This window comes from Ranitomeya imitator, chromosome 10, assembly GCF_032444005.1.
Source record: "Ranitomeya imitator isolate aRanImi1 chromosome 10, aRanImi1.pri, whole genome shotgun sequence".
NCBI classification, from domain to species: Eukaryota; Metazoa; Chordata; class Amphibia; order Anura; family Dendrobatidae; genus Ranitomeya; species Ranitomeya imitator.
In genome coordinates this window covers 36,575,324-36,601,247 of record NC_091291.1, presented here as the reverse complement: position 1 = coordinate 36,601,247, position 25,924 = coordinate 36,575,324, and the positions used below count along the sequence as shown (strand labels likewise).

Below are 25,924 nucleotides of genomic sequence, written 5' to 3'. Positions count from 1 at the left end.
TAGAATATGATTATAGCCATCAACTATCAGCAGAAAAAGCTTTTAGGTATGAGAAAAAATTTTGTAGGTGGCCACGGCCTATACTTACAGGTGTTGGGGGAGGAGGAGGTGGCGTTGGCGGTGGGACTGTAAAATATTGTATAAAAATTGTTTAGTTCAGAAAATTTGTTACAGCCATCTAATTGATCATGTAAAAAAGAAGTAATATCTTTAAGATAAAATCATTCATTACGTTGTTGCATACATTAATTGTGGCAGGAAATCAGAAGTCAAGAAGATGTATAATAATAATAATAATAATAATAATAATAATAATAATATACATATAAGTTTGTCGCTAATATAGAGATATAAAATGTATCTTACAATATCAGGTCACAACAACACGCAACAGAATAAAAGAGTAGGGCATTGAAAAGTGTAAATCATAGTAAAGTGGAATATAATATAATAAGTGGGTTCTGTTAAAAGTCCATTAATTTTTAATTCATATTTTGGGCCAAAATATAATGCAAGTATTGATTAATAAATAAGAGAGTAGTAAACGCACTGCATTCGTAGGAGGGGCAGCAGTCATCTTCTGGGTTGTGTTTCACCATCAACGTATAACCGTCATCACAATCGGTGGGTGAGCATCCGGAGAAATCACAAGGTGGCTAAATAACGAAAACCAAATAGTCAGGTAAGTAATTGGAGAAGAACTGTTAGTTTTGAAATAGTCACTTAGAGGGAATCTGTCAGCAGGTTTTTGCTATCTGCCAGCATGATGTAGTGGCTGAGACTCTGATTCCAGCGATGTGTCACTTACTGGCCTGTGTTTTTCTGTTTCAATACAATCAGAGTTTTATCAGCAGGAGATTATCACTACAGGACTAGGTGTCTCTTACCTCATAGTCCAACCACACCCCCACCACTGGTTGGCAGTTTTCTGTCAATATACAGTGCACACAGAAAGCAGCCAATCAGTGGAGTGGGCGGGGTTATACACAGCTCAGTATTCCGAGCTCTACTAGATCTGCAGCAGAGAAAACCGTGATTGTATCACAACTGCTAAGTGATACATTGCTGGAATCTGGGTCTCTGTCTCTATATCATCCTGCTGTCAGATTGCATAGCAAACATCTGCTGACGGATTACTTTTAAAAGGATCTGTCATCAGATTTCACAATACAAAGAGCATGCAGTATTGAATAGATCTCGTAGACCTGATGAGCCTAGTGTACTTACTTGGAAGGTTCAGTTAGGGCCAGAAATATTTGGACAGTGACACAATTTTCGCGAGTTGGGCTCTGCATGCCACCACATTGGATTTGAAATGAAACCTCTACAACAGAATTCAAGTGCAGATTGTAACGTTTAATTTGAAGGGTTGAACAAAAATATCTGATAGAAAATGTAGGAATTGTACACATTTCTTTACAAACACTCCACATTTTAGGAGGTCAAAAGTAATTGGACAAATAAACATAACCCAAACAAAATATTTTTATTTTCAATATTTTGTTGCAAATCCTTTGGAGGCAATCACTGCCTTAAGTCTGGAACCCATGGACATCACCAAACGCTGGGTTTCCTCCTTCTTAATGCTTTGCCAGGCCTTTACAGCCGCAGCCTTCAGGTCTTGCTTGTTTGTGGGTCTTTCCGTCTTCAGTCTGGATTTGAGCAAGTGAAATGCATGCTCAATTGGGTTTAGATCTGGAGATTGACTTGGCCATTGCAGAATGTTCCACTTTTTGGCACTCATGAACTCCTGGGTAGCTTTGGCTGTATGCTTGGGGTCATTGTCCATCTGTACTATGAAGCGCCGTCCAATCAACTTTGCAGCATTTGGCTGAATCTGGGCTGAAAGTATATCCCGGTACACTTCAGAATTCATCCGGCTACTCTTGTCTGCTCTTATGTCATCAATAAACACAAGTGACCCAGTGCCATTGAAAGCCATGCATGCCCATGCCATCACGTTGCCTCCACCATGTTTTACAGAGGATGTGGTGTGCCTTGGATCATGTGCCGTTCCCTTTCTTCTCCAAACTTTTTTCTTCCCATCATTCTGGTACAGGTTGATCTTTGTCTCATCTGTCCATAGAATACTTTTCCAGAACTGAGCTGGCTTCTTGAGGTGTTTTTCTGCAAATTTAACTCTGGCCTGTCTATTTTTGGTATTGATGAATGGTTTGCATCTAGATGTGAACCCTTTGTATTTACTGTCATGGAGTCTTCTCTTTATTGTTGACTTAGAGACAGATACACCTACTTCACTGAGAGTGTTCTGGACTTCAGTTGATGTTGTGAACGGGTTCTTCTTCACCAAATTAAGTATGCGGCGATCATCCACCACTGTTGTCATCCGTGGACGCCCAGGCCTTTTTGAGTTCCCAAGCTCACCAGTCAATTCCTTTTTTCTCAGAATGTACCCAACTGTTGATTTTGCTACTCCAAGCATGTCTGCTATCTCTCTGATGGATTTTTTCTTTTTTTTCAGCCTCAGGATGTTCTGCTTCACCTCAATTGAGAGTTCCTTTGACCGCATGTTGTCTGCTCACAGCAACAGCTTCCAAATGCAAAACCACACACCTGGAATCCACCCCTGACCTTTTAACTACTTCATTGATTACAGGTTAACGAGGGAGACGCCTTCAGAGTTAATTGCAGCCCTTAGAGTCCATTGTCCAATTACTTTTGGTCCCATGAAAAAGAGGACGCTATGCATTACAGAGCTATGATTCCTAAACCCTTTCTCCGATTTGGATGTGGAAACTATCATATTGCAGCTGGGAGTGTGCACTTTCAGCCCATATTATATATATAATTGTAATTCTGAACATGTTTTTGTAAACAGCTAAAATAACAAAACTTGTGTCACTGTCCAAATATTTCTGGCCCTAACTGTACATGTCACAATGGCTGTATACTCATTTTTAATTTATTTTTTACATTTCTAAATCCAGGTTCATCCCAATATCAAGCTTAATTAGGCATTCTGGAATTTCAGAATAAATCTATAAGTTTTATCAGGTCTCAGAGATTAATGATACAGTGATGGGAACTTACCACTTCTGTCGTTGGAGGCTGTAAAAAAAAAAAAGAAAAATATTTGATGAAGACAATAAATAACATTTCACTCAATAGATAGTAGACTAGATGTTCCTCGCCGACAAAGCCATACGGATAAGGGCAGGTGCGGAAGACAGTATTTTCGGTCTGAGCGTGATCCGACAAAACATCGAATCGGACCAATGTTATTCAATGGGGCTGTGCACATGTCTGGCTTTTTATTTGGATCAAGTCAGTCCAAGGATTGCACTCAATGATTCAGTGGAAAGCACCAGACTGCACTCGGATGACATTTGAGTGCAGTCCGATTTTCTTGGTCTGTTAATGGAGAAAATGGAGAATTTTTTTTACCTTTTTTATTCCATCTTCTCCTCATGCGAGAAAATTGGATTACACTATGATTAGACTCTGATCAGAGTCTGATTAGCATAATTAGTTTGAATAGCATAGAATAAGGTCGTGTGACCCTAGCCTAAAATGCGTTCATTAAGAAACACATGTCACGTAATTAACTTGGCCCGTCTTATCAATGGAGTGTGCCTCCGTGAGCCTTGCCAGATATATTACTCCAGTCAGTGACTGGAGTAACATTTCTGGAGTAGGAAATGAAGAATTTGATAGGCTTGGATTATATACTATATTCCGACTGTATAGGAATGTGTATCACCAGCCCGACCTTCACCCGTGAGACGGTCACCCGAGGTTCTAAGTGTCGGCCCAGCGGAAATCACTAAACCCAAACTTTAACCCCCCCTTAATAAATAAATAAATTAATTCATTCATTAATAAATAAAATAATACAAATAAATAAATTATTTATTTATTCTATTATTAATTCATTAATTAAAATAAATAAACTTTTGGCAACTTACAACTGTTGGAGGGGGGTCTGTGAAATAATAGAAATAAAAAAGGAATTAGTTCATAAAGAAATCTATGAGATAACAACAGAATAAGCCAAGGGAAATAGTATAATATGAGGACGAAATATCCGGTGACACAAATGTAATAAACAATAGCAATATTCTAATTTATAGAAACTCTTATATAAATATATTACAATTTATGGAATGAATTATTTTTATATTATGTAGAATACATTTTGACATATAAAGTATATGATTGTCCTGATGGGAGGGAGGATCGTGCCAAGATCTCCCAATGTAAGGAAATATTAAATCTTTCTTGTCACTTGTTAAACGTATTATTACAGCCATAATATAGTATAATAGGAGTCTATTGGGGGATAATAAAATATAGAAAATATATATATATATATATATTTTTTAGCTTTAATAGGTCCTACCAAAAAGACTGGACATTGACTTACTGCACTCGTAGCTCTTGCAGCATGGGTCGTTGGAGGAGACTTCAATGAGGGAATAATCTTGGCGACATGTTGGAATAACACAGGTAACGTCTTGGCACTGTAATGGACGGACAGGTCAGTAGTGAGTCTTATCAATCTGTATCCAAACCCTTGAGGTGTAAATGAAGCTGCTATATAAGGAGCTGTATTTATTACATGGCGCCAAGAAGGATGGCGCTCCCTACAGAAAAACCCCAAGACTCACAAAACGACTTTATGGCTTAGAATTATTTATATATGGAGCCTATATGTGACTAGTTGTGATGAGAATTGCCCTGTTACTCATATTGGAGGGCGGTCATACCTCTTCAGGGGTTACAGGAGGCACCAAGGTGGGGGGCACTGACAACAAAACACAAGACAGGTTTACGTTAATTAATAGATAATGATTACACAATTCTTAGATTAGTTCTTGGATCTTTTTGAGATTGGCAATAATTAAACACGACTCAATATTATAGAAATGGTCGGTCAACCATCTTGAGGTTTGGTCGGCTCACTTACGGCATTCATATTCTGGGCAGCAGTAAAGTTCGGGGTCTTGAGTTCTGAATGGTGGTCTGCCATCTTGACATTCAGGAGGAGGACTGCATTGTTCTGTACATTCTGTAATGGAAGACCGTGTAAAGTTCTATCTATAAAGACTGTAAAGTAACGAGAGTGAACGTCTCTCAACAACAAACTAATATGTAAAAGATAAAGGGAATAAGAATGAAGAGTCCATGGAGTCATGACCACATTAAGGTTGGTGGGGACCACCATCTTGCCTTTGGCACCTTGATACCACCTGACCTCTTATCTCACTGTTTAGGAAAGGGGCATGATCTTCTCTAGTGAATCTATGGATACAGTTCAGATAGCAGAGCCATGGAGCTCAGACAGCCACCTTCATGTTTGGTCCCTCTTCCAGGAATGTAAAAAAGTTGTAGTCCCCGATGTGAGCAGGTTATATACTATTCTTCATAAATAATGACTGACAAGTGAGTCACTAGAAAATTCTGAGTGAAGGAGCTGATCTAAGCCAATGATCAGTAATGGAGGACCCAGGGTTGGTGCCCAGTGTGTCCTTTCTATAGTCCTGTTCTGCGCACCCCAAAGGATAATGATGGTATTACTTACCACAGACGTAGAGCGGACAACATGGATCTGCCCATTCTCTGCGTTCGGCAGTGGCGCCTTGCTTGGTACAGGTGATAGGCTCACAAACCCTATTACTACATGGCTCTACCTGTAATACATCAGCAGAGTCGGGATCACGTTAGAAGTTGGAATATAGCTGCAATTCCCATAATACGCTCCTCAACATTGAAATTCCAACTTCAAGGCAAAAAGTCATTGATAGTCAAAATCGAGTAAAATCGAGAAGTTTTTAATATTTTATTGCCATTTTTTCTATTAACTACATATCATTAACGTGTCTATTTATCCCATGATATCCATGATTCTATGACCATGGACTAAGGAGTGTATATAGGCAATATGATAAGTCATATGTAAGAATGTAGGGTGGCAAACATGTGAACTCCTAAACCTACAGTTATGCACAATTCCTAAAACCTTTCCGGAAGATCCCTTGAACGTCTCGACATTGTGTTTTATCCTATCTTATAAATTCGAAATTGAAATTGCAAGAATGTGGGGTAGGGGGAAAAAAAATCTAAATTAAAATTCCTACAAATATCCTCCAAAATATTCTGAAAATGTATTTATATTAAATAGAACATCGTGGGTTTTTTCTTGATATTTATCAACTTACCGGTGTTGGAGTAGGAGTTGGTGGGGCTGAAAAAAAATGGAAAATTGTCATCAGTGATATAGGCATTATTTTTTTCTCCACAATGATAAGTGAAATAAGTGATAACCCACATAGTTTAACACATGGCAAAGATAAATTGACTGCCGAAGCGTCAAAACCAAACATCTTGACCATCAAAGAGTAGCACCTCTTTTCCCGAGCACATGTTCCCACCAATGCTCCCCGACGGCCGTTTGCCTCCCGGAAATATAACATTGCGGAAAATTAAGGAAACAGTGGTTGGAGGACAAAGAAAAGTGAAATCCAGCCAAATAGATCCTTAAAAAATATCTTTTATTGAAAAGCCATAAAACTCCAATCCGTTGTCTGAAACGCATCGGCAGTTCTACATGGTGTTGTATCGGATATTTATGGCTTTTCGATAAAAGTTGTTTTTTTTAAGGATCCATTTTAGTGGATTTTGCTTTTCTTTGCACTATTGGACTGGGCGTGCTACCAGGTTTCCATGCTACATTGACCTTTTTTTCTTTCAGATGATCTGACTTTTTCCTCTTTTTGACTATCACACAGCAGTCGCAGTACTTACGGCAGGCGAAGGACGGACAGCACTGGGTGTTTGGATCAAAAATTACAATCACGTTTTCGCAAGCGGGAGCTGGACTGCATGGTTGACACTCTGTAAAAATCAACACACATTTTTTATTTTATTGCTTGTGAACCTGCCCATTCTTATTAGGCAAAAACGTATTTTAGCTAGAAATGAAGCCGTGTGCCGAGAAAGTAGACATTAGCAAGGAACATCTATTAAATGCCCGACATAATCCAAATCAAGCGGGTGAGCGGGTGCCATGTGATGCTCTAAAGTCCATCTGCCTCTCTCTTATCAATCCTGATTAGCCGGGAGATTTACCGCTGAGGATCACCTCCCTATACACCACTTATATGCCTTTTCCTATAAAACCACAGATTCTGGGGTTGGACAGCACCATAAATGCCTTATTTAGTCATATGTTGAGAATGAAGGGTGTACATCTCAATTGAATTCTGTGGAAACACGAAGATCCCAACATTGAGCCTCCACCATGCCAGATGATATGAGATATGAATTAGAGAGTAATGCAGTGACATACCATATACATTTTTTAAAGGGTAAGGGTCCAAAATGTATCAAATAGCTGAACAAAAACTAGGTAAAATATGCTAAATATGACTTGTAATAATGTATCTTACGGCATTGATAGATAGGACAGCATTTGTTCTCCAAGCCAACAACAACGGAGACAGCTCCTGCCTTGGTGCACTCTTCCACGCTACTACTGCACACAACTTCTTCACACCCGTGCTGTAATAGAATATGATTATAGCCATCGACTATCAGCAGAAAAATCTTTTAGGTATGAGAAAAAATTTTGTAGGTGGCCACGGCCTATACTTACAGGTGTTGGGGGAGGAGGAGGTGGCGTTGGCGGTGGGACTGTAAAATATTGTAGAAAAATTGTTTAGTTCAGAAAATTTGTTACAGCCATCTAATTGATCATGTAAAAAAGAAGTAATATCTTTAAGATAAAATCATTCATTACGTTGTTGCATACATTAATTGTGGCAGGAAATCAGAAGTCAAGAAGATGTATAATAATAATAATAATAATGATAATAATATAAGTTTGTCCGCTAATATAGAGATATAAAATGTATCTTACAATATCAGGTCACAACAACACGCAACAGAAAAAAAGAGTAGGGCATTGAAAAGTGTAAATCATAGTAAAGTGGAATATAATATAATAAGTGGGTTCTGTTAAAAGTCCATTAATTTTTAATTCATATTTTGGGCCAAAATATAATGCAAGTATTGATTAATAAATAAGAGAGTAGTAAACGCACTGCATTCGTAGGAGGGGCAGCAGTCATCTTCTGGGTTGTGTTTCACCATCAACGTATAACCGTCATCACAATCGGTGGGTGAGCATCCGGAGAAATCACAAGGTGGCTAAATAACGAAAACCAAATAGTCAGGTAAGTAATTGGAGAAGAACTGTTAGTTTTGAAATAGTCACTTAGAGGGAATCTGTCAGCAGGTTTTTGCTATCTGTCAGCATGATGTAGTGGCTGAGACTCTGATTCCAGCGATGTGTCACTTACTGGCCTGTGTTTTTCTGTTTCAATACAATCAGAGTTTTATCAGCAGGAGATTATCACTACAGGACTAGGTGTCTCTTACCTCATAGTCCAACCACACCCCCACCACTGGTTGGCAGTTTTCTGTCAATATACAGTGCACACAGAAAGCAGCCAATCAGTGGAGTGGGCGGGGTTATACACAGCTCAGTATTCCGAGCTCTACTAGATCTGCAGCAGAGAAAACCGTGATTGTATCACAACTGCTAAGTGATACATTGCTGGAATCTGGGTCTCTGTCTCTATATCATCCTGCTGTCAGATTGCATAGCAAACATCTGCTGACGGATTACTTTTAAAAGGATCTGTCATCAGATTTCACAATACAAAGAGCATGCAGTATTGAATAGATCTCGTAGACCTGATGAGCCTAGTGTACTTACTTGGAAGGTTCAGTTAGGGCCAGAAATATTTGGACAGTGACACAATTTTCGCGAGTTGGGCTCTGCATGCCACCACATTGGATTTGAAATGAAACCTCTACAACAGAATTCAAGTGCAGATTGTAACGTTTAATTTGAAGGGTTGAACAAAAATATCTGATAGAAAATGTAGGAATTGTACACATTTCTTTACAAACACTCCACATTTTAGGAGGTCAAAAGTAATTGGACAAATAAACATAACCCAAACAAGATATTTTTATTTTCAATATTTTGTTGCAAATCCTTTGGAGGCAATCACTGCCTTAAGTCTGGAACCCATGGACATCAGCAAACGCTGGGTTTCCTCCTTCTTAATGCTTTGCCAGGCCTTTACAGCCGCAGCCTTCAGGTCTTGCTTGTTTGTGGGTCTTTCCGTCTTAAGTCTGGATTTGAGCAAGTGAAATGCATGCTCAATTGGGTTTAGATCTGGAGATTGACTTGGCCATTGCAGAATGTTCCACTTTTTGGCACTCATGAACTCCTGGGTAGCTTTGGCTGTATGCTTGGGGTCATTGTCCATCTGTACTATGAAGCGCCGTCCAATCAACTTTGCAGCATTTGGCTGAATCTGGGCTGAAAGTATATCCCGGTACACTTCAGAATTCATCCGGCTACTCTTGTCTGCTCTTATGTCATCAATAAACACAAGTGACCCAGTGCCATTGAAAGCCATGCATGCCCATGCCATCACGTTGCCTCCACCATGTTTTACAGAGGATGTGGTGTGCCTTGGATCATGTGCCGTTCCCTTTCTTCTCCAAACTTTTTTCTTCCCATCATTCTGGTACAGGTTGATCTTTGTCTCATCTGTCCATAGAATACTTTTCCAGAACTGAGCTGGCTTCTTGAGGTGTTTTTCTGTCTATTTTTGGTATTGATGACTGGTTTGCATCTAGATGTGAACCCTTTGTATTTACTGTCATGGAGTCTTCTCTTTACTGTTGACTTAGAGACAGATACACCTACTTCACTGAGAGTGTTCTGGACTTCAGTTGTTGTTGTGAACGGGTTCTTCTTCACCAAATTAAGTATGCGGCGATCATCCACCACTGTTGTCATCCGTGGACGCCCAGGCCTTTTTGAGTTCCCAAGCTCACCAGTCAATTCCTTTTTTCTCAGAATGTACCCAACTGTTGATTTTGCTACTCCAAGCATGTCTGCTATCTCTCTGATGGATTTTTTCTTTTTTTTCAGCCTCAGGATGTTCTGCTTCACCTCAATTGAGAGTTCCTTTGACCGCATGTTGTCTGCTCACAGCAACAGCTTCCAAATGCAAAACCACACACCTGGAATCCACCCCTGACCTTTTAACTACTTCATTGATTACAGGTTAATGAGGGAGACGCCTTCAGAGTTAATTGCAGCCCTTAGAGTCCATTGTCCAATTACTTTTGGTCCCATGAAAAAGAGGACGCTATGCATTACAGAGCTATGATTCCTAAACCCTTTCTTCGATTTGGATGTGGAAACTATCATATTGCAGCTGGGAGTGTGCACTTTCAGCCCATATTATATATATAATTGTATTTCTGAACATGTTTTTGTAAACAGCTAAAATAACAAAACTTGTGTCACTGTCCAAATATTTCTGGCCCTAACTGTACATGTCACAATGGCTGTATAATCATTTTTAATTTATTTTTTACATTTCTAAATCCAGGTTCATCCCAATATCAAGCTTAATTAGGCATTCTGGAATTTCAGAATAAATCTATAAGTTTTATCAGGTCTCAGAGATTAATGATACAGTGATGGGAACTTACCACTTCTGTCGTTGGAGGCTGTAAAAAAAAAAAGAAAAATATTTGATGAAGACAATAAATAACATTTCACTCAATAGATAGTAGACTAGATGTTCCTCGCCGACAAAGCCATATGGATAAGGGCAGGTGCGGAAGACAGTATTTTCAGTCTGAGCGTGATCCGACAAAACATCGAATCGGACCAATGTTATTCAATGGGGCTGTGCACATGTCTGGCTTTTTATTTGGATCAAGTCAGTCCAAGGATTGCACTCAATGATTCAGTGGAAAGCACCAGACTGCACTCGGATGACATTTGAGTGCAGTCCGATTTTCTTGGTCTGTTAATGGAGAAAATGGAGAATTTTTTTTACCTTTTTTATTCCATCTTCTCCTCATGCGAGAAAATTGGATTACACTATGATTAGACTCTGATCAGAGTCTGATTAGCATAATTAGTTTGAATAGCATAGAATAAGGTCGTGTGACCCTAGCCTAAAATGCGTTCATTAAGAAACACATGTCACGTAATTAACTTGGCCCGTCTTATCAATGGAGTGTGCCTCCGTGAGCCTTGCCAGATATATTACTCCAGTCAGTGACTGGAGTAACATTTCTGGAGTAGGAAATGAAGAATTTGATAGGCTTGGATTATATACTATATTCCGACTGTATAGGAATGTGTATCACCAGCCCGACCTTCACCCGTGAGACGGTCACCCGAGGTTCTAAGTGTCGGCCCAGCGGAAATCACTAAACCCAAACTTTAACCCCCCCTTAATAAATAAATAAATTAATTAATTCATTAATAAATAAAATAATACAAATAAATAAATTATTTATTTATTCTATTATTAATTCATTAATTAAAATAAATAAACTTTTGGGAACTTACAGCTGTTGGAGGGGGGTCTGTGAAATAATAGAAATAAAAAAGGAATTAGTTCATAAAGAAATCTATGAGATAACAACAGAATAAGCCAAGGGAAATAGTATAATATGAGGACGAAATATCTGGTGACACAAATGTAATAAACAATAGCAATATTCTAATTTATAGAAACTCTTATATAAATATATTACAATTTATGGAATGAATTATTTTTATATTATGTAGAATACATTTTGACATATAAAGTATATGATTGTCCTGATGGGAGGGAGGATCGTGCCAAGATCTCCCAATGTAAGGAAATATTAAATCTTTCTTGTCACTTGTTAAACGTATTATTACAGCCATAATATAGTATAATAGGAGTCTATTGGGGGATAATAAAATATAGAAAATATATATATATATATATATATTTTTTAGCTTTAATAGGTCCTACCAAAAAGACCGGACATTGACTTACTGCACTCGTAGCTCTTGCAGCATGGGTCGTTGGAGGAGACTTCAATGAGGGAATAATCTTGGCGACATGTTGGAATAACACAGGTAACGTCTTGGCACTGTAATGGACGGACAGGTCAGTAGTGAGTCTTATCAATCTGTATCCAAACCCTTGAGGTGTAAATGAAGCTGCTATATAAGGAGCTGTATTTATTACATGGCGCTAAGAAGGATGGCGCTCCCTACAGAAAAACCCCAAGACTCACAAAACAACTTTATGGCTTAGAATTATTTATATATGGAGCCTATATGTGACTAGTTGTGATGAGAATTGCCCTGTTACTCATATTGGAGGGCGGTCATACCTCTTCAGGGGTTACAGGAGGCACCAAGGTGGGGGGCACTGACAACAAAACACAAGACAGGTTTACGTTAATTAATAGATAATGATTACACAATTCTTAGATTAGTTCTTGGATCTTTTTGAGATTGGCAATAATTAAACACGACTCAATATTATAGAAATGGTCGGTCAACCATCTTGAGGTTTGGTCGGCTCACTTACGGCATTCATATTCTGGGCAGCAGTAAAGTTCGGGGTCTTGAGTTCTGAATGGTGGTCTGCCATCTTGACATTCAGGAGGAGGACTGCATTGTTCTGTACATTCTGTAATGGAAGACCGTGTAAAGTTCTATCTATAAAGACTGTAAAGTAACGAGAGTGAACGTCTCTCAACAACAAACTAATATGTAAAAGATAAAGGGAATAAGAATGAAGAGTCCATGGAGTCATGACCACATTAAGGTTGGTGGGGACCACCATCTTGCCTTTGGCACCTTGATACCACCTGACCTCTTATCTCACTGTTTAGGAAAGGGGCATGATCTTCTCTAGTGAATCTATGGATACAGTTCAGATAGCAGAGCCATGGAGCTCAGACAGCCACCTTCATGTTTGGTCCCTCTTCCAGGAATGTAAAAAAGTTGTAGTCCCCGATGTGAGCAGGTTATATACTATTCTTCATAAATAATGACTGACAAGTGAGTCACTAGAAAATTCTGAGTGAAGGAGCTGATCTAAGCCAATGATCAGTAATGGAGGACCCAGGGTTGGTGCCCAGTGTGTCCTTTCTATAGTCCTGTTCTGCGCACCCCAAAGGATAATGATGGTATTACTTACCACAGACGTAGAGCGGACAACATGGATCTGCCCATTCTCTGCGTTCGGCAGTGGCGCCTTGCTTGGTACAGGTGATAGGCTCACAAACCCTATTACTACATGGCTCTACCTGTAATACATCAGCAGAGTCGGGATCACGTTAGAAGTTGGAATATAGCTGCAATTCCCATAATACGCTCCTCAACATTGAAATTCCAACTTCAAGGCAAAAAGTCATTGATAGTCAAAATCGAGTAAAATCGAGAAGTTTTTAATATTTTATTGCCATTTTTTCTATTAACTACATATCATTAACGTGTCTATTTATCCCATGATATCCATGATTCTATGACCATGGACTAAGGAGTGTATATAGGCAATATGATAAGTCATATGTAAGAATGTAGGGTAGCAAACATGTGAACTCCTAAACCTACAGTTATGCACAATTCCTAAAACCTTTCCGGAAGATCCCTTGAACGTCTCGACATTGTGTTTTATCCTATCTTATAAATTCGAAATTGAAATTGCAAGAATGTGGGGTAGGGGGAAAAAAAATCTAAATTAAAATTCCTACAAATATCCTCCAAAATATTCTGAAAATGTATTTATATTAAATAGAACATCGTGGGTTTTTTCTTGATATTTATCAACTTACCGGTGTTGGAGTAGGAGTTGGTGGGGCTGAAAAAAAATGGAAAATTGTCATCACCATCAGTGATATAGGCATTATTTTTTTCTCCACAATGATAAGTGAAATAAGTGATAACCCACATAGTTTAACACATGGCAAAGATAAATTGACTGCCGAAGCGTCAAAACCAAACATCTTGACCATCAAAGAGTAGCACCTCTTTTCCCGAGCACATGTTCCCACCAATGCTCCCCGACGGCCGTTTGCCTCCCGGAAATATAACATTGCGGAAAATTAAGGAAACAGTGGTTGGAGGACAAAGAAAAGTGAAATCCAGCCAAATAGATCCTTAAAAAATATCTTTTATTGAAAAGCCATAAAACTCCAATACGTTGTCTGAAACGCATCGGCAGTTCTACATGGTGTTGTATCGGATATTTATGGCTTTTCGATAAAAGTTGTTTTTTTTAAGGATCCATTTTAGTGGATTTTGCTTTTCTTTGCACTATTGGACTGGGTGTGCTACCAGGTTTCCATGCTACATTGACCTTTTTTTCTTTCAGATGATCTGACTTTTTCCTCTTTTTGACTATCACACAGCAGTCGCAGTACTTACGGCAGGCGAAGGACGGACAGCACTGGGTGTTTGGATCAAAAATTACAATCACGTTTTCGCAAGCGGGAGCTGGACTGCATGGTTGACACTCTGTAAAAATCAACACACATTTTTTATTTTATTGCTTGTGAACCTGCCCATTCTTATTAGGCAAAAACGTATTTTAGCTAGAAATGAAGCCGTGTGCCGAGAAAGTAGACATTAGCAAGGAACATCTATTAAATGCCCGACATAATCCAAATCAAGCGGGTGAGCGGGTGCCATGTGATGCTCTAAAGTCCATCTGCCTCTCTCTTATCAATCCTGATTAGCCGGGAGATTTACCGCTGAGGATCACCTCCCTATACACCACTTATATGCCTTTTCCTATAAAACCACAGATTCTGGGGTTGGACAGCACCATAAATGCCTTATTTAGTCATATGTTGAGAATGAAGGGTGTACATCTCAATTGAATTCTGTGGAAACACGAAGATCCCAACATTGAGCCTCCACCATGCCAGATGATATGAGATATGAATTAGAGAGTAATGCAGTGACATACCATATACATTTTTTAAAGGGTAAGGGTCCAAAATGTATCAAATAGCTGAACAAAAAGTAGGTAAAATATGCTAAATATGACTTGTAATAATGTATCTTACGGCATTGATAGATAGGACAGCATTTGTTCTCCCAGCCAACAACAACGGAGACAGCTCCTGCCTTGGTGCACTCTTCCACGCTACTACTGCACACAACTTCTTCACACCCGTGCTGTAATAGAATATGATTATAGCCATCGACTATCAGCAGAAAAAGCTTTTAGGTATGAGAAAAAATTTTGTAGGTGGCCACGGCCTATACTTACAGGTGTTGGGGGAGGAGGAGGTGGCGTTGGCGGTGGGACTGTAAAATATTGTATAAAAATTGTTTAGTTCAGAAAATTTGTTACAGCCATCTAATTGATCATGTAAAAAAGAAGTAATATCTTTAAGATAAAATCATTCATTACGTTGTTGCATACATTAATTGTGGCAGGAAATCAGAAGTCAAGAAGATGTATAATAATAATAATAATAATGATAATAATATACATATAAGTTTGTCGCTAATATAGAGATATAAAATGTATCTTACAATATCAGGTCACAACAACACGCAACAGAATAAAAGAGTAGGGCATTGAAAAGTGTAAATCATAGTAAAGTGGAATATAATATAATAAGTGGGTTCTGTTAAAAGTCCATTAATTTTTAATTCATATTTTGGGCCAAAATATAATGCAAGTATTGATTAATAAATAAGAGAGTAGTAAACGCACTGCATTCGTAGGAGGGGCAGCAGTCATCTTCTGGGTTGTGTTTCACCATCAACGTATAACCGTCATCACAATCGGTGGGTGAGCATCCGGAGAAATCACAAGGTGGCTAAATAACGAAAACCAAATAGTCAGGTAAGTAATTGGAGAAGAACTGTTAGTTTTGAAATAGTCACTTAGAGGGAATCTGTCAGCAGGTTTTTGCTATCTGTCAGCATGATGTAGTGGCTGAGACTCTGATTCCAGCGATGTGTCACTTACTGGCCTGTGTTTTTCTGTTTCAATACAATCAGAGTTTTATCAGCAGGAGATTATCACTACAGGACTAGGTGTCTCTTACCTCATAGTCCAACCACACCCCCACCACTGGTTGGCAGTTTTCTGTCAATATACAGTGCACACAGAAAGCAGCCAATCAGTGGAGTGGGCGGGGTTATACACAGCTCAGTATTCCGAGCTCTACTAGATCTGCAGCAGAGAAAACCGTGATTGTATCACAACTGCTAAGTGATACATTGCTGGGATCTGGGTCTCTGTCTCTATATCATCCTGCTGTCAGATTGCATAGCAAACATCTGCTGACAGATTACTTTTAAAAGGATCTGTCATCAGATTTCACAATACAAAGAGCATGCAGTATTGAATAGATCTCGTAGACCTGATGAGCCTAGTGTACTTACTTGGAAGGTTCAGTTAGGGCCAGAAATATTTGGACAGTGACACAATTTTCGCGAGTTGGGCTCTGCATGCCACCACATTGGATTTGAAATGAAACCTCTACAACAGAATTCAAGTGCAGATTGTAACGTTTAATTTGAAGGGTTGAACAAAAATATCTGATAGAAAATCTAGGAATTGTACACATTTCTTTACAAACACTCCACATTTTAGGAGGTCAAAAGTAATTGGACAAATAAACATAACCCAAACAAAATATTTTTATTTTCAATATTTTGTTGCAAATCCTTTGGAGGCAATCACTGCCTTAAGTCTGGAACCCATGGACATCACCAAACGCTGGGTTTCCTCCTTCTTAATGCTTTGCCAGGCCTTTACAGCCGCAGCCTTCAGGTCTTGCTTGTTTGTGGGTCTTTCCATCTTAAGTCTGGATTTGAGCAAGTGAAATGCATGCTCAATTGGGTTTAGATCTGGAGATTGACTTGGCCATTGCAGAATGTTCCACTTTTTGGCACTCATGAACTTCTGGGTAGCTTTGGCTGTATGCTTGGGGTCATTGTCCATCTGTACTATGAAGCGCCGTCCAATCAACTTTGCAGCATTTGGCTGAATCTGGGCTGAAAGTATATCCCGGTACACTTCAGAATTCATCCGGCTACTCTTGTCTGCTCTTATGTCATCAATAAACACAAGTGACCCAGTGCCATTGAAAGCCATGCATGCCCATGCCATCACGTTGCCTCCACCATGTTTTACAGAGGATGTGGTGTGCCTTGGATCATGTGCCGTTCCCTTTCTTCTCCAAACTTTTTTCTTCCCATCATTCTGGTACAGGTTGATCTTTGTCTCATCTGTCCATAGAATACTTTTCCAGAACTGAGCTGGCTTCTTGAGGTGTTTTTCTGCAAATTTAACTCTGGCCTGTCTATTTTTGGTATTGATGAATGGTTTGCATCTAGATGTGAACCCTTTGTATTTACTGTCATGGAGTCTTCTCTTTACTGTTGACTTAGAGACAGATACACCTACTTCACTGAGAGTGTTCTGGACTTCAGTTGATGTTGTGAACGGGTTCTTCTTCACCAAATTAAGTATGCGGCGATCATCCACCACTGTTGTCATCCGTGGACGCCCAGGCCTTTTTGAGTTCCCAAGCTCACCAGTCAATTCCTTTTTTCTCAGAATGTACCCAACTGTTGATTTTGCTACTCCAAGCATGTCTGCTATCTCTCTGATGGATTTTTTCTTTTTTTTCAGCCTCAGGATGTTCTGCTTCACCTCAATTGAGAGTTCCTTTGACCGCATGTTGTCTGCTCACAGCAACAGCTTCCAAATGCAAAACCACACACCTGGAATCCACCCCTGACCTTTTAACTACTTCATTGATTACAGGTTAACGAGGGAGACGCCTTCAGAGTTAATTGCAGCCCTTAGAGTCCATTGTCCAATTACTTTTGGTCCCATGAAAAAGAGGACGCTATGCATTACAGAGCTATGATTCCTAAACCCTTTCTCCGATTTGGATGTGGAAACTATCATATTGCAGCTGGGAGTGTGCACTTTCAGCCCATATTATATACAGTGGGGCAAAAAAGTATTTAGTCAGTCAGCAATAGTGCAAGTTCCACCACTTAAAAAGATGAGAGGCGTCTGTAATTTACATCACAGGTAGACCTCAACTATGGGAGACAAACTGAGAAAAAAAAAATCCAGAAAATCACATTGTCTGTTTTTTTAACATTTTATTTGCATATTATGGTGGAAAATAAGTATTTGGTCAGAAACAAAATTTCATCTCAATACTTTGTAATATATCCTTTGTTGGCAATGACAGAGGTCAAACGTTTTCTGTAAGTCTTCACAAGGTTGCCACACACTGTTGTTGGTATGTTGGCCCATTCCTCCGTGCAGATCTCCTCTAGAGCAGTGATGTTTTTGGCTTTTCACTTGGCAACACGGACTTTCAACTCCCTCCAAAGGTTTTCTATAGGGTTGAGATCTGGAGACTGGCTAGGCCACTCCAGGACCTTGAAATGCTTCTTACGAAGCCACTCCTTCGTTGCCCTGGCGGTGTGCTTTGGATCATTGTCATGTTGAAAGACCCAGCCACGTTTCATCTTCAATGCCCTTGCTGATGGAAGGAGGTTTGCACTCAAAATCTCACGATACATGGCCCCATTCATTCTTTCATGTACCCAGATCAGTCGTCCTGGCCCCTTTGCAGAGAAACAGCCCCAAAGCATGATGTTTCCACCACCATGCTTTACAGTAGGTATGGTGTTTGATGGATGCAACTCAGTATTCTTTTTCCTCCAAACACGACAAGTTGTGTTTCTACCAAACAGTTCCAGTTTGGTTTCATCAGACCATAGGACATTCTCCCAAAACTCCTCTGGATCATCCAAATGCTCTCTAGCAAACTTCAGACGGGCCCGGACATGTACTGGCTTAAGCAGTGGGACACGTCTGGCACTGCAGGATCTGAGTCCATGGTGGCGTAGTGTGTTACTTATGGTAGGCCTTGTTACATTGGTCTCAGCTCTCTGCAGTTCATTCACTAGGTCCCCCGCGTGGATCTGGGATTTTTGCTCACCGTTCTTGTGATCATTCTGACCCCACGGGGTGGGATTTTGCGTGGAGCCCCAGATCGAAGGAGATTATCAGTGGTCTTGTATGTCTTCCATTTTCTAATTATTGCTCCCACTGTTGATTTCTTCACTCCAAGCTGGTTGGCTATTGCAGATTCAGTCTTCCCAGCCTGGTGCAGGGCTACAATTTTGTTTCTGGTGTCCTTTGACAGCTCTTTGGTCTTCACCATAGTGGAGTTTGGAGTCAGACTGTTTGAGGGTGTGCACAGGTGTCTTTTTATACTGATAACAAGTTTAAACAGGTGCCATTACTACAGGTAATGAGTGGAGGAAAGAGGAGACTCTTAAAGAAGAAGTTACAGGTCTGTGAGAGCCAGAAATCTTGATTGTTTGTTTCTGACCAAATACTTATTTTCCACCATAATATGCAAATAAAATGATAAAAAAACAGACAATGTGATTTTCTGGATTTTTTTTTCTCAGTTTGTCTCCCATAGTTGAGGTCTACCTACGATGTAAATTACAGACGCCTCTCATCTTTTTAAGTGGTGGAACTTGCACTATTGCTGACTGACTAAATACTTTTTTGCCCCACTGTATATAATTGTATTTCTGAACATGTTTTTGTAAACAGCGAAAATAACAAAACTTGTGTCACTGTCCAAATATTTCTGGCCCTAACTGTACATGTCACAATGGCTGTATAATCATTTTTAATTTATTTTTTTACATTTCTAAATCCAGGTTCATCCCAATATCAAGCTTAATTAGGCATTCTGGAATTTCAGAATAAATCTATAAGTTTTATCAGGTCTCAGAGATTAATGATACAGTGATGGGAACTTACCACTTCTGTCGTTGGAGGCTGTAAAAAAAAAAAAGAAAAATATTTGATGAAGACAATAAATAACATTTCACTCAATAGATAGTAGACTAGATGTTCCTCGCCGAAAAAGCCATATGGATAAGGGCAGGTGCGGAAGACAGTATTTTCGGTCTGAGCGTGATCCGACAAAACATCGAATCGGACCAATGTTATTCAATGGGGCTGTGCACATGTCTGGCTTTTTATTTGGATCAAGTCAGTCCAAGGATTGCACTCAATGATTCAGTGGAAAGCACCAGACTGCACTCGGATGACATTTGAGTGCAGTCCGATTTTCTTGGTCTGTTAATGGAGAAAATGGAGAATTTTTTTTACCTTTTTTATTCCATCTTCTCCTCATGCGAGAAAATTGGATTACACTATGATTAGACTCTGATCAGAGTCTGATTAGCATAATTAGTTTGAATAGCATAGAATAAGGTCGTGTGACCCTAGCCTAAAATGCGTTCATTAAGAAACACATGTCACGTAATTAACTTGGCCCGTCTTATCAATGGAGTGTGCCTCCGTGAGCCTTGCCAGATATATTACTCCAGTCAGTGACTGGAGTAACATTTCTGGAGTAGGAAATGAAGAATTTGATAGGCTTGGATTATATACTATATTCCGACTGTATAGGAATGTGTATCACCAGCCCGACCTTCACCCGTGAGACGGTCACCCGAGGTTCTAAGTGTCGGCCCAGCGGAAATCACTAAACCCAAACTTTAACCCCCCCTTAATAAATAAATAAATTCATTCATTCATTAATAAATAAAATAATACAAATAAATAAATTATTTATTTATTCTATTATTAATTCATTAATTAAAATAAATAAACTTTTGGGAACTTACAACTGTTGGAGGGGGGTCTGTGAAATAATAGAAATAAAAAAGGAATTAGTTCATAAAGAAATCTATGAGATAACAACAGAATAAGCCAAGGGAAATAGTATAATATGAGGACGAAATATCCGGTGACACAAATGTAATAAACAATAGCAATATTCTAATTTATAGAAACTCTTATACAAATATATTACAATTTATGGAATGAATTATTTTTATAATACGTAGAATATGTAGATTATTACAGCCATAATATAGTATAATAGGAATCTATTGGGGGGATAATAAAATATAGAAGAAAAAAAAAATTTTTTTCTAGCTTTACTAGGTCCTACCAAAAAGACCGGACATTGACTTACTGCACTCGTAGCTCTTGCAGCATGGGTCGTTGGAGGAGACTTCAATGAGGGAATAATCTTGGCGACATGTTGGAATAACACAGGTAACGTCTTGGCACTGTAATGGACGGACAGGTCAGTAGTGAGTCTTATCAATCTGTATCCAAACCCTTGAGGTGTAAATGAAGCTGCTATATAAGGAGCTGTGTTTATTACATAGCGCCAAGAAGGATGGCGCTCCCTACAGAAAAACCACAAGACTCACAAAACAACTTTATGGCTTAGAATTATTTATATATGGAGACTATATGTGACATTACGAGAACTAGTTGTGATGAGAATTGCCCTGTTACTCATATTGGAGGGCGGTCATACCTCTTCAGGGGTTACAGGAGGCACCAAGGTGGGGGGCACTGACAACAAAACACAAGACAGGTTTACGTTAATTAATAGATAATGATTACACAATTCTTAGATTAGTTCTTGGATCTTTTAGAGATTGGCAATAATTATACACGACTCAATAATATAGAAAGGGTCGGTCAACCATCTTGAGGATTAGTTGTCTCACTTACGGCATTCATATTCTGGGCAGCAGTAAAGTTCGGGGTCTTGAATTCTGAATGGTGGTCTGCCATCTTGACATTCAGGAGGAGGACTGCATTGTTCTGTGCATTCTGTAATGGAAGACCGTGTAAAGTTTTCTTTATAAAGACTGTAAAGTAACGAGAGTGAACTTCTCTCAGCACCAAACTAAAAGGTAAAAGAAGGACCGATGAAGTCCATGCAGAACAAGATCTAGGTTGGTGGAGACCAACATCTCACTCGCCTTTAGCACCTGAACACCACCTGACCTATTATCGTACATTTTTCGAAAGGGGCAGCACATGGGCATTGAATGGTCTTCTCCAGTCAAGTCTAAGGGAAGACTAGAAACCTATCCGGGAGACACATGCTTGCAAAATTACCTCTTTAGAAAGGACCAAACACCCAAGACTTTTTTTTAGAAAATGAGGTGTCCAAGAGGTGACTTCTAAATAAATAAACAAATAAGATGGGTGGAGGACTGTTGACAAGTGTAACCTCCCCATAATCCAGCTCTGTATACAAAACAGTTTTAATAAAACGTCATTTTGGAGCTATTATAATAAGGAAAATGTTGGCAATGCTTACCACAGACGAAGAGTGGACAGCATGGATCGGCCCATTCTCTGCGTTCGGCAGTGGCACCTTGCTTGGTACAGGTGATAGGCTCACAAACCCTATTCTCACATGGGTTCTGTAATACACCAGCCAGGTGGAGACCAGGTTACAATCATCAATTTAATATATGGTATATACACAATGAAATATCAGATGGAAGAATACAGGTCGGCCATTTGTCCAACATGTGTGGACTCCTAAACCTTGCGAAGGTTCGCATAGATATATAGTATGTTTGTGAATGCAATTAAGTAGAGTCAGCCAACTGATTATCCCATCATAGTCTGGTCAAGTACGTTCTTAGATTCTAATGGGCTCCCTAAAACCAAAAGTGCTTGGTATCAACCCTAGCTTTCTTGATGGGCTCCCTAAAACCAAAAGTGCTTGGTATCATCCCTAGCTTTCTTGATGGGCTCCCTAAAACCAAAAGTGCTTGGTATCAACCCTAGCTTTCTTGATGGGCTCCCTAAAACCAAAAGTGCTTGGTATCAACCCTAGCTTTCTTGATGGGCTTCCTAAAACCAAAAGTGCCTGGTATCAACCCTAGCTTTCTTGATGCTATATAGATTTTTACATTTTATTATCTAGCTAGAACTTACCGGAAGGGTTGTGCTGGGAATAGTCTGTAAAAAAATGCAATAAAAATGTTAGCAATTCCATTACATGCCCCCATCGGACCCCCTTAGTAAATTCCCGCAAGTCACTTATCATCCATTGACCACAGTGACTACTAGCTCTAGTGGACCTCGAGGCTTCACTGTGGGTGGTCCATGACCCACAGTTGCAATACTTAGATGAAGTCGTGATCTACGTGGCTACATTTTTTGCATTCTGTACTGAAATATTTAGTTCCAAAAAGAAATGTTCCGAGCAATTCTTTCAAGTTTTATGTTTTCGAGGCTGAGATTTACCATTTTTGGAAATTCGGCATTAAAATTGTAAAGTGAGAGATGAAAAAAAAAATCTAAATAAAAATTCCTACAAATATCTTCAAGTATATTAAAAAAAAAAGTCATATTAAAATTGGAAACAGTGTTTTTGATACTAAGGATTTACTTACCGGTGTTGGAGGAGGAGGGGCTGAAAATAAGAGGAAATTATCATAAATGATAGGATTAATAATTTTCATGCAATTTTAAGAAACAAAGTGACTTGAAGATTCAGTTCAATGCCGAAGCCTTAAATGCCAAAATTTTGATCAAAGTAGAGTAGCTTGTTCACACCTTTTACTCATCACCTAAGGCATATATCTAACCAGAGATCCATCCAAGCCTTCTACGAATGTAGCATTGCAGTGAACTAAAGGCGTTGTCCATTTTTGGGCACAATTTTTTTACTTAAATGTATGTATTTGGGGCTACAAAAATTTTTTGCAATTGGGCATCCTTAAAAAATTTGCATCATTTGGGTTTTACAGGTTCTTTTTGTTCCCTGGCACATTTATCTTTGATGTGGTCTGTGGTCATAAATCAACTGAAAGGAGATCAGAAAAAGACAAATTGAAATATAGTGGGCTGACTGACGGATTGTCAGTCATTCTACATCCAGCCATAGATAATGCATCAAAGAGTCTATGGAAGGTAAAACCCAAAGGCAAAATTTATTATTAGCAGAAGAAGGAAGGAAGGTCCTACAGTGGCAAATATCCAATTCATAAATGGAAAAAATGGAAAATTTATTATTAGCCACAAGTGCATAGAAAAAAAATCATCTCCAAAGATAGACAACACCTTTAATGAAACGGTAAGTACTTACGGCATTCATAGATTGGGCAACAGTGGGTCTCTACATTGACAGTCACAGATAGGTTTTCACAAATAGGAGATGGACTGCACGGTTGACACACTGTAAAAATCAACAGGTTGAACAATTTTAAATTTTATGGATCAGGAGCCCATCTCTTAAATAATATTTAAGTTTATCTTTTAGGAACCTATCTCATAAACAATTTTTAATTTTAAGGTTTAGGAACCTATCCCATAAACAATTTTTAATTTTATGGTTTAGGAACCCATCTCATAAACAATTTTTAATTTTATGGTTTAGGAACCTATCCCATAAACAATTTTTAATTTTATGCTTTAGGAACCTATCCCATAAACAATTTTTAATTTTATGCTTTAGGATCCTAGCTCATATAATTAGCCAAAATGTACAGTAATTAGAAATATAACCATGTGGCTAAAGGGGAAACTTTCGCCAGCGACATCCATTGGATATAGGGTAAATTAGAAGATTTTCCAGGCTGCCGGTGGACAGCCACCAACACTCTTTAGTGATGGGGTGTTATGGATTACTTTTACAGTCCATGTGGCACTCTCTCACCCACTCGGAAAGTAGATGTTCTCTGATACACCACTTACATGATTTTTTCCTGAACATCCCCAAACTCAGATCCTAGGGATTGGACATCATGGGCAAGGGTACCTCAAATAGTCAAATATCCTGAATATGACTTGTAATACCATAGCTTACCGCATGCATAGGTTTCGCAGCATTCGTCCCTGCCAACAGACACAGCATAAGACCCTTCCTTGGTGCATTCTTCCACTTGACACACAACGCCTTCACACTCCTCCTGTAAAGTAGCATGATTGTAGCCATTGACTATCATCAAGAAAAGCTTTTATGTACGAGAAATCAATCAGAGGGTTGACGCGGATTATACTTACAGAAGTTGGGGTGGTTTCAGGAGGTGTCGTCGTTGGTGGGACTGAAAAATGTAAGAAAAAAAATTTCAAAATGTTTTCAAAAACTTCAAAATCGTTTAGTCGAAATCGATCATGCATTACAAAATAAAATAAGATGTCTGCAAAATCCTACTCTGAACAGAGAAGATCAGCGAAGAGAGAAAAGTATCTTGAAATTCTGATAAATTAAAAAAATGTTTTACCTAAATTGTATAATATAATTTTAGACCAACCCAAAGTGATGCAAAACACCATACGACAACACATAGCAGAAAGTATCAGAAGAGTATAGAAAAGTAGAACGTCATGGAGTAAGTTGCGTCCATTTAAAGGATTCCGTTATTTTCAAATATTTGTAAGTAGAACCAAACAGGTTTCACATTCTGATGTACACATGACAAATACTCACTGCACTGATAGACGGGACAGCAGCCATCAACTGGGTCAACTTTCACCAACACTGTATCACGTACATCACAATTGTTGGGTTCACATAAGGACACATCGCAAATTTTCTAGGTAAAGAAATAACAAATATTCGTAAGAAAAACCTTTATAATAATAAATAAAGGCCCACACTTTTTACGTTCACTTTTTTTTTTGGAGTGCTGCCTCTTGCTTTATATTTTTAAACAGAAATTTAATAGATTTTAATTTAATTTAAATAGAAATGTTGCGGAGCTACCGCGACAGAGAGGTTCCAGAGAACCGCAGCGCTCTGGGTTCTTGTTCACACACAGTGAACAGAAGCTCTTCTCCTGTATTCTGACCTGGCTGCTTTGTGCCAGCAGTGCAGGAGTTAACCTTGTTGCTAAGTTGCTGTGAGCTGGGTCTCTCAGCTGAAGTGGATTTTGTAATCTCCTCCTCTATATAGACCCAGCCTTGACTACAGCTAATGTCGGTGATCAGTTCTGCTGCCTGGCTTGGAGGTTGAAGGAGCGTGGTATTAGGAGCTTGGAGGTTTATTTACAGAGATTGGTGTCTGCAGTTTTGGTTGTATGTTAAATCTGTTTTCCTTCCTTGATTATTCCTTCTCTTCCCTTCTCTGTGTTCCTCTGTGGTTGTGTGAGCATTTGGTGAGTTTGAGTCTTTTAGTTACCTTGTCTGTATACCCTGTTTAATTGTCGTATTTATAAACTGGTGCA

The 25,924-nt window shown here is 39.0% G+C and overlaps 1 protein-coding gene across 1 annotated transcript in view; it reads right to left on the bottom strand.

Moving 5' to 3' along the window:
* The window catches only part of LOC138652191 (mucin-2-like), a 209,517-nt gene that overhangs the window by 67,116 nt on the left and 116,477 nt on the right, over positions 1-25,924 (bottom strand). Inside the window, exons 98-133 of the mRNA XM_069742959.1 lie at positions 25,189-25,294; positions 24,762-24,802; positions 24,565-24,667; positions 23,845-23,934; positions 23,150-23,169; positions 22,689-22,712; positions 22,060-22,165; positions 21,462-21,563; positions 21,262-21,299; positions 20,908-21,004; positions 20,555-20,571; positions 19,680-19,697; positions 15,570-15,675; positions 15,117-15,154; positions 14,911-15,022; positions 14,267-14,356; positions 13,675-13,700; positions 13,038-13,146; positions 12,423-12,524; positions 12,223-12,260; positions 11,880-11,976; positions 11,420-11,436; positions 10,546-10,563; positions 8,064-8,169; positions 7,616-7,653; positions 7,410-7,521; positions 6,766-6,855; positions 6,180-6,205; positions 5,543-5,651; positions 4,928-5,029; positions 4,728-4,765; positions 4,385-4,481; positions 3,927-3,943; positions 3,052-3,069; positions 551-656; positions 89-126 (exon numbers count right to left, since the gene is read on the bottom strand). Of these exons, the coding sequence (XP_069599060.1) occupies positions 89-126; positions 551-656; positions 3,052-3,069; positions 3,927-3,943; positions 4,385-4,481; positions 4,728-4,765; positions 4,928-5,029; positions 5,543-5,651; positions 6,180-6,205; positions 6,766-6,855; positions 7,410-7,521; positions 7,616-7,653; positions 8,064-8,169; positions 10,546-10,563; positions 11,420-11,436; positions 11,880-11,976; positions 12,223-12,260; positions 12,423-12,524; positions 13,038-13,146; positions 13,675-13,700; positions 14,267-14,356; positions 14,911-15,022; positions 15,117-15,154; positions 15,570-15,675; positions 19,680-19,697; positions 20,555-20,571; positions 20,908-21,004; positions 21,262-21,299; positions 21,462-21,563; positions 22,060-22,165; positions 22,689-22,712; positions 23,150-23,169; positions 23,845-23,934; positions 24,565-24,667; positions 24,762-24,802; positions 25,189-25,294 (2,412 nt within the window). The remainder of the gene's footprint in view (positions 1-88; positions 127-550; positions 657-3,051; positions 3,070-3,926; positions 3,944-4,384; positions 4,482-4,727; positions 4,766-4,927; positions 5,030-5,542; positions 5,652-6,179; positions 6,206-6,765; positions 6,856-7,409; positions 7,522-7,615; positions 7,654-8,063; positions 8,170-10,545; positions 10,564-11,419; positions 11,437-11,879; positions 11,977-12,222; positions 12,261-12,422; positions 12,525-13,037; positions 13,147-13,674; positions 13,701-14,266; positions 14,357-14,910; positions 15,023-15,116; positions 15,155-15,569; positions 15,676-19,679; positions 19,698-20,554; positions 20,572-20,907; positions 21,005-21,261; positions 21,300-21,461; positions 21,564-22,059; positions 22,166-22,688; positions 22,713-23,149; positions 23,170-23,844; positions 23,935-24,564; positions 24,668-24,761; positions 24,803-25,188; positions 25,295-25,924) is intronic.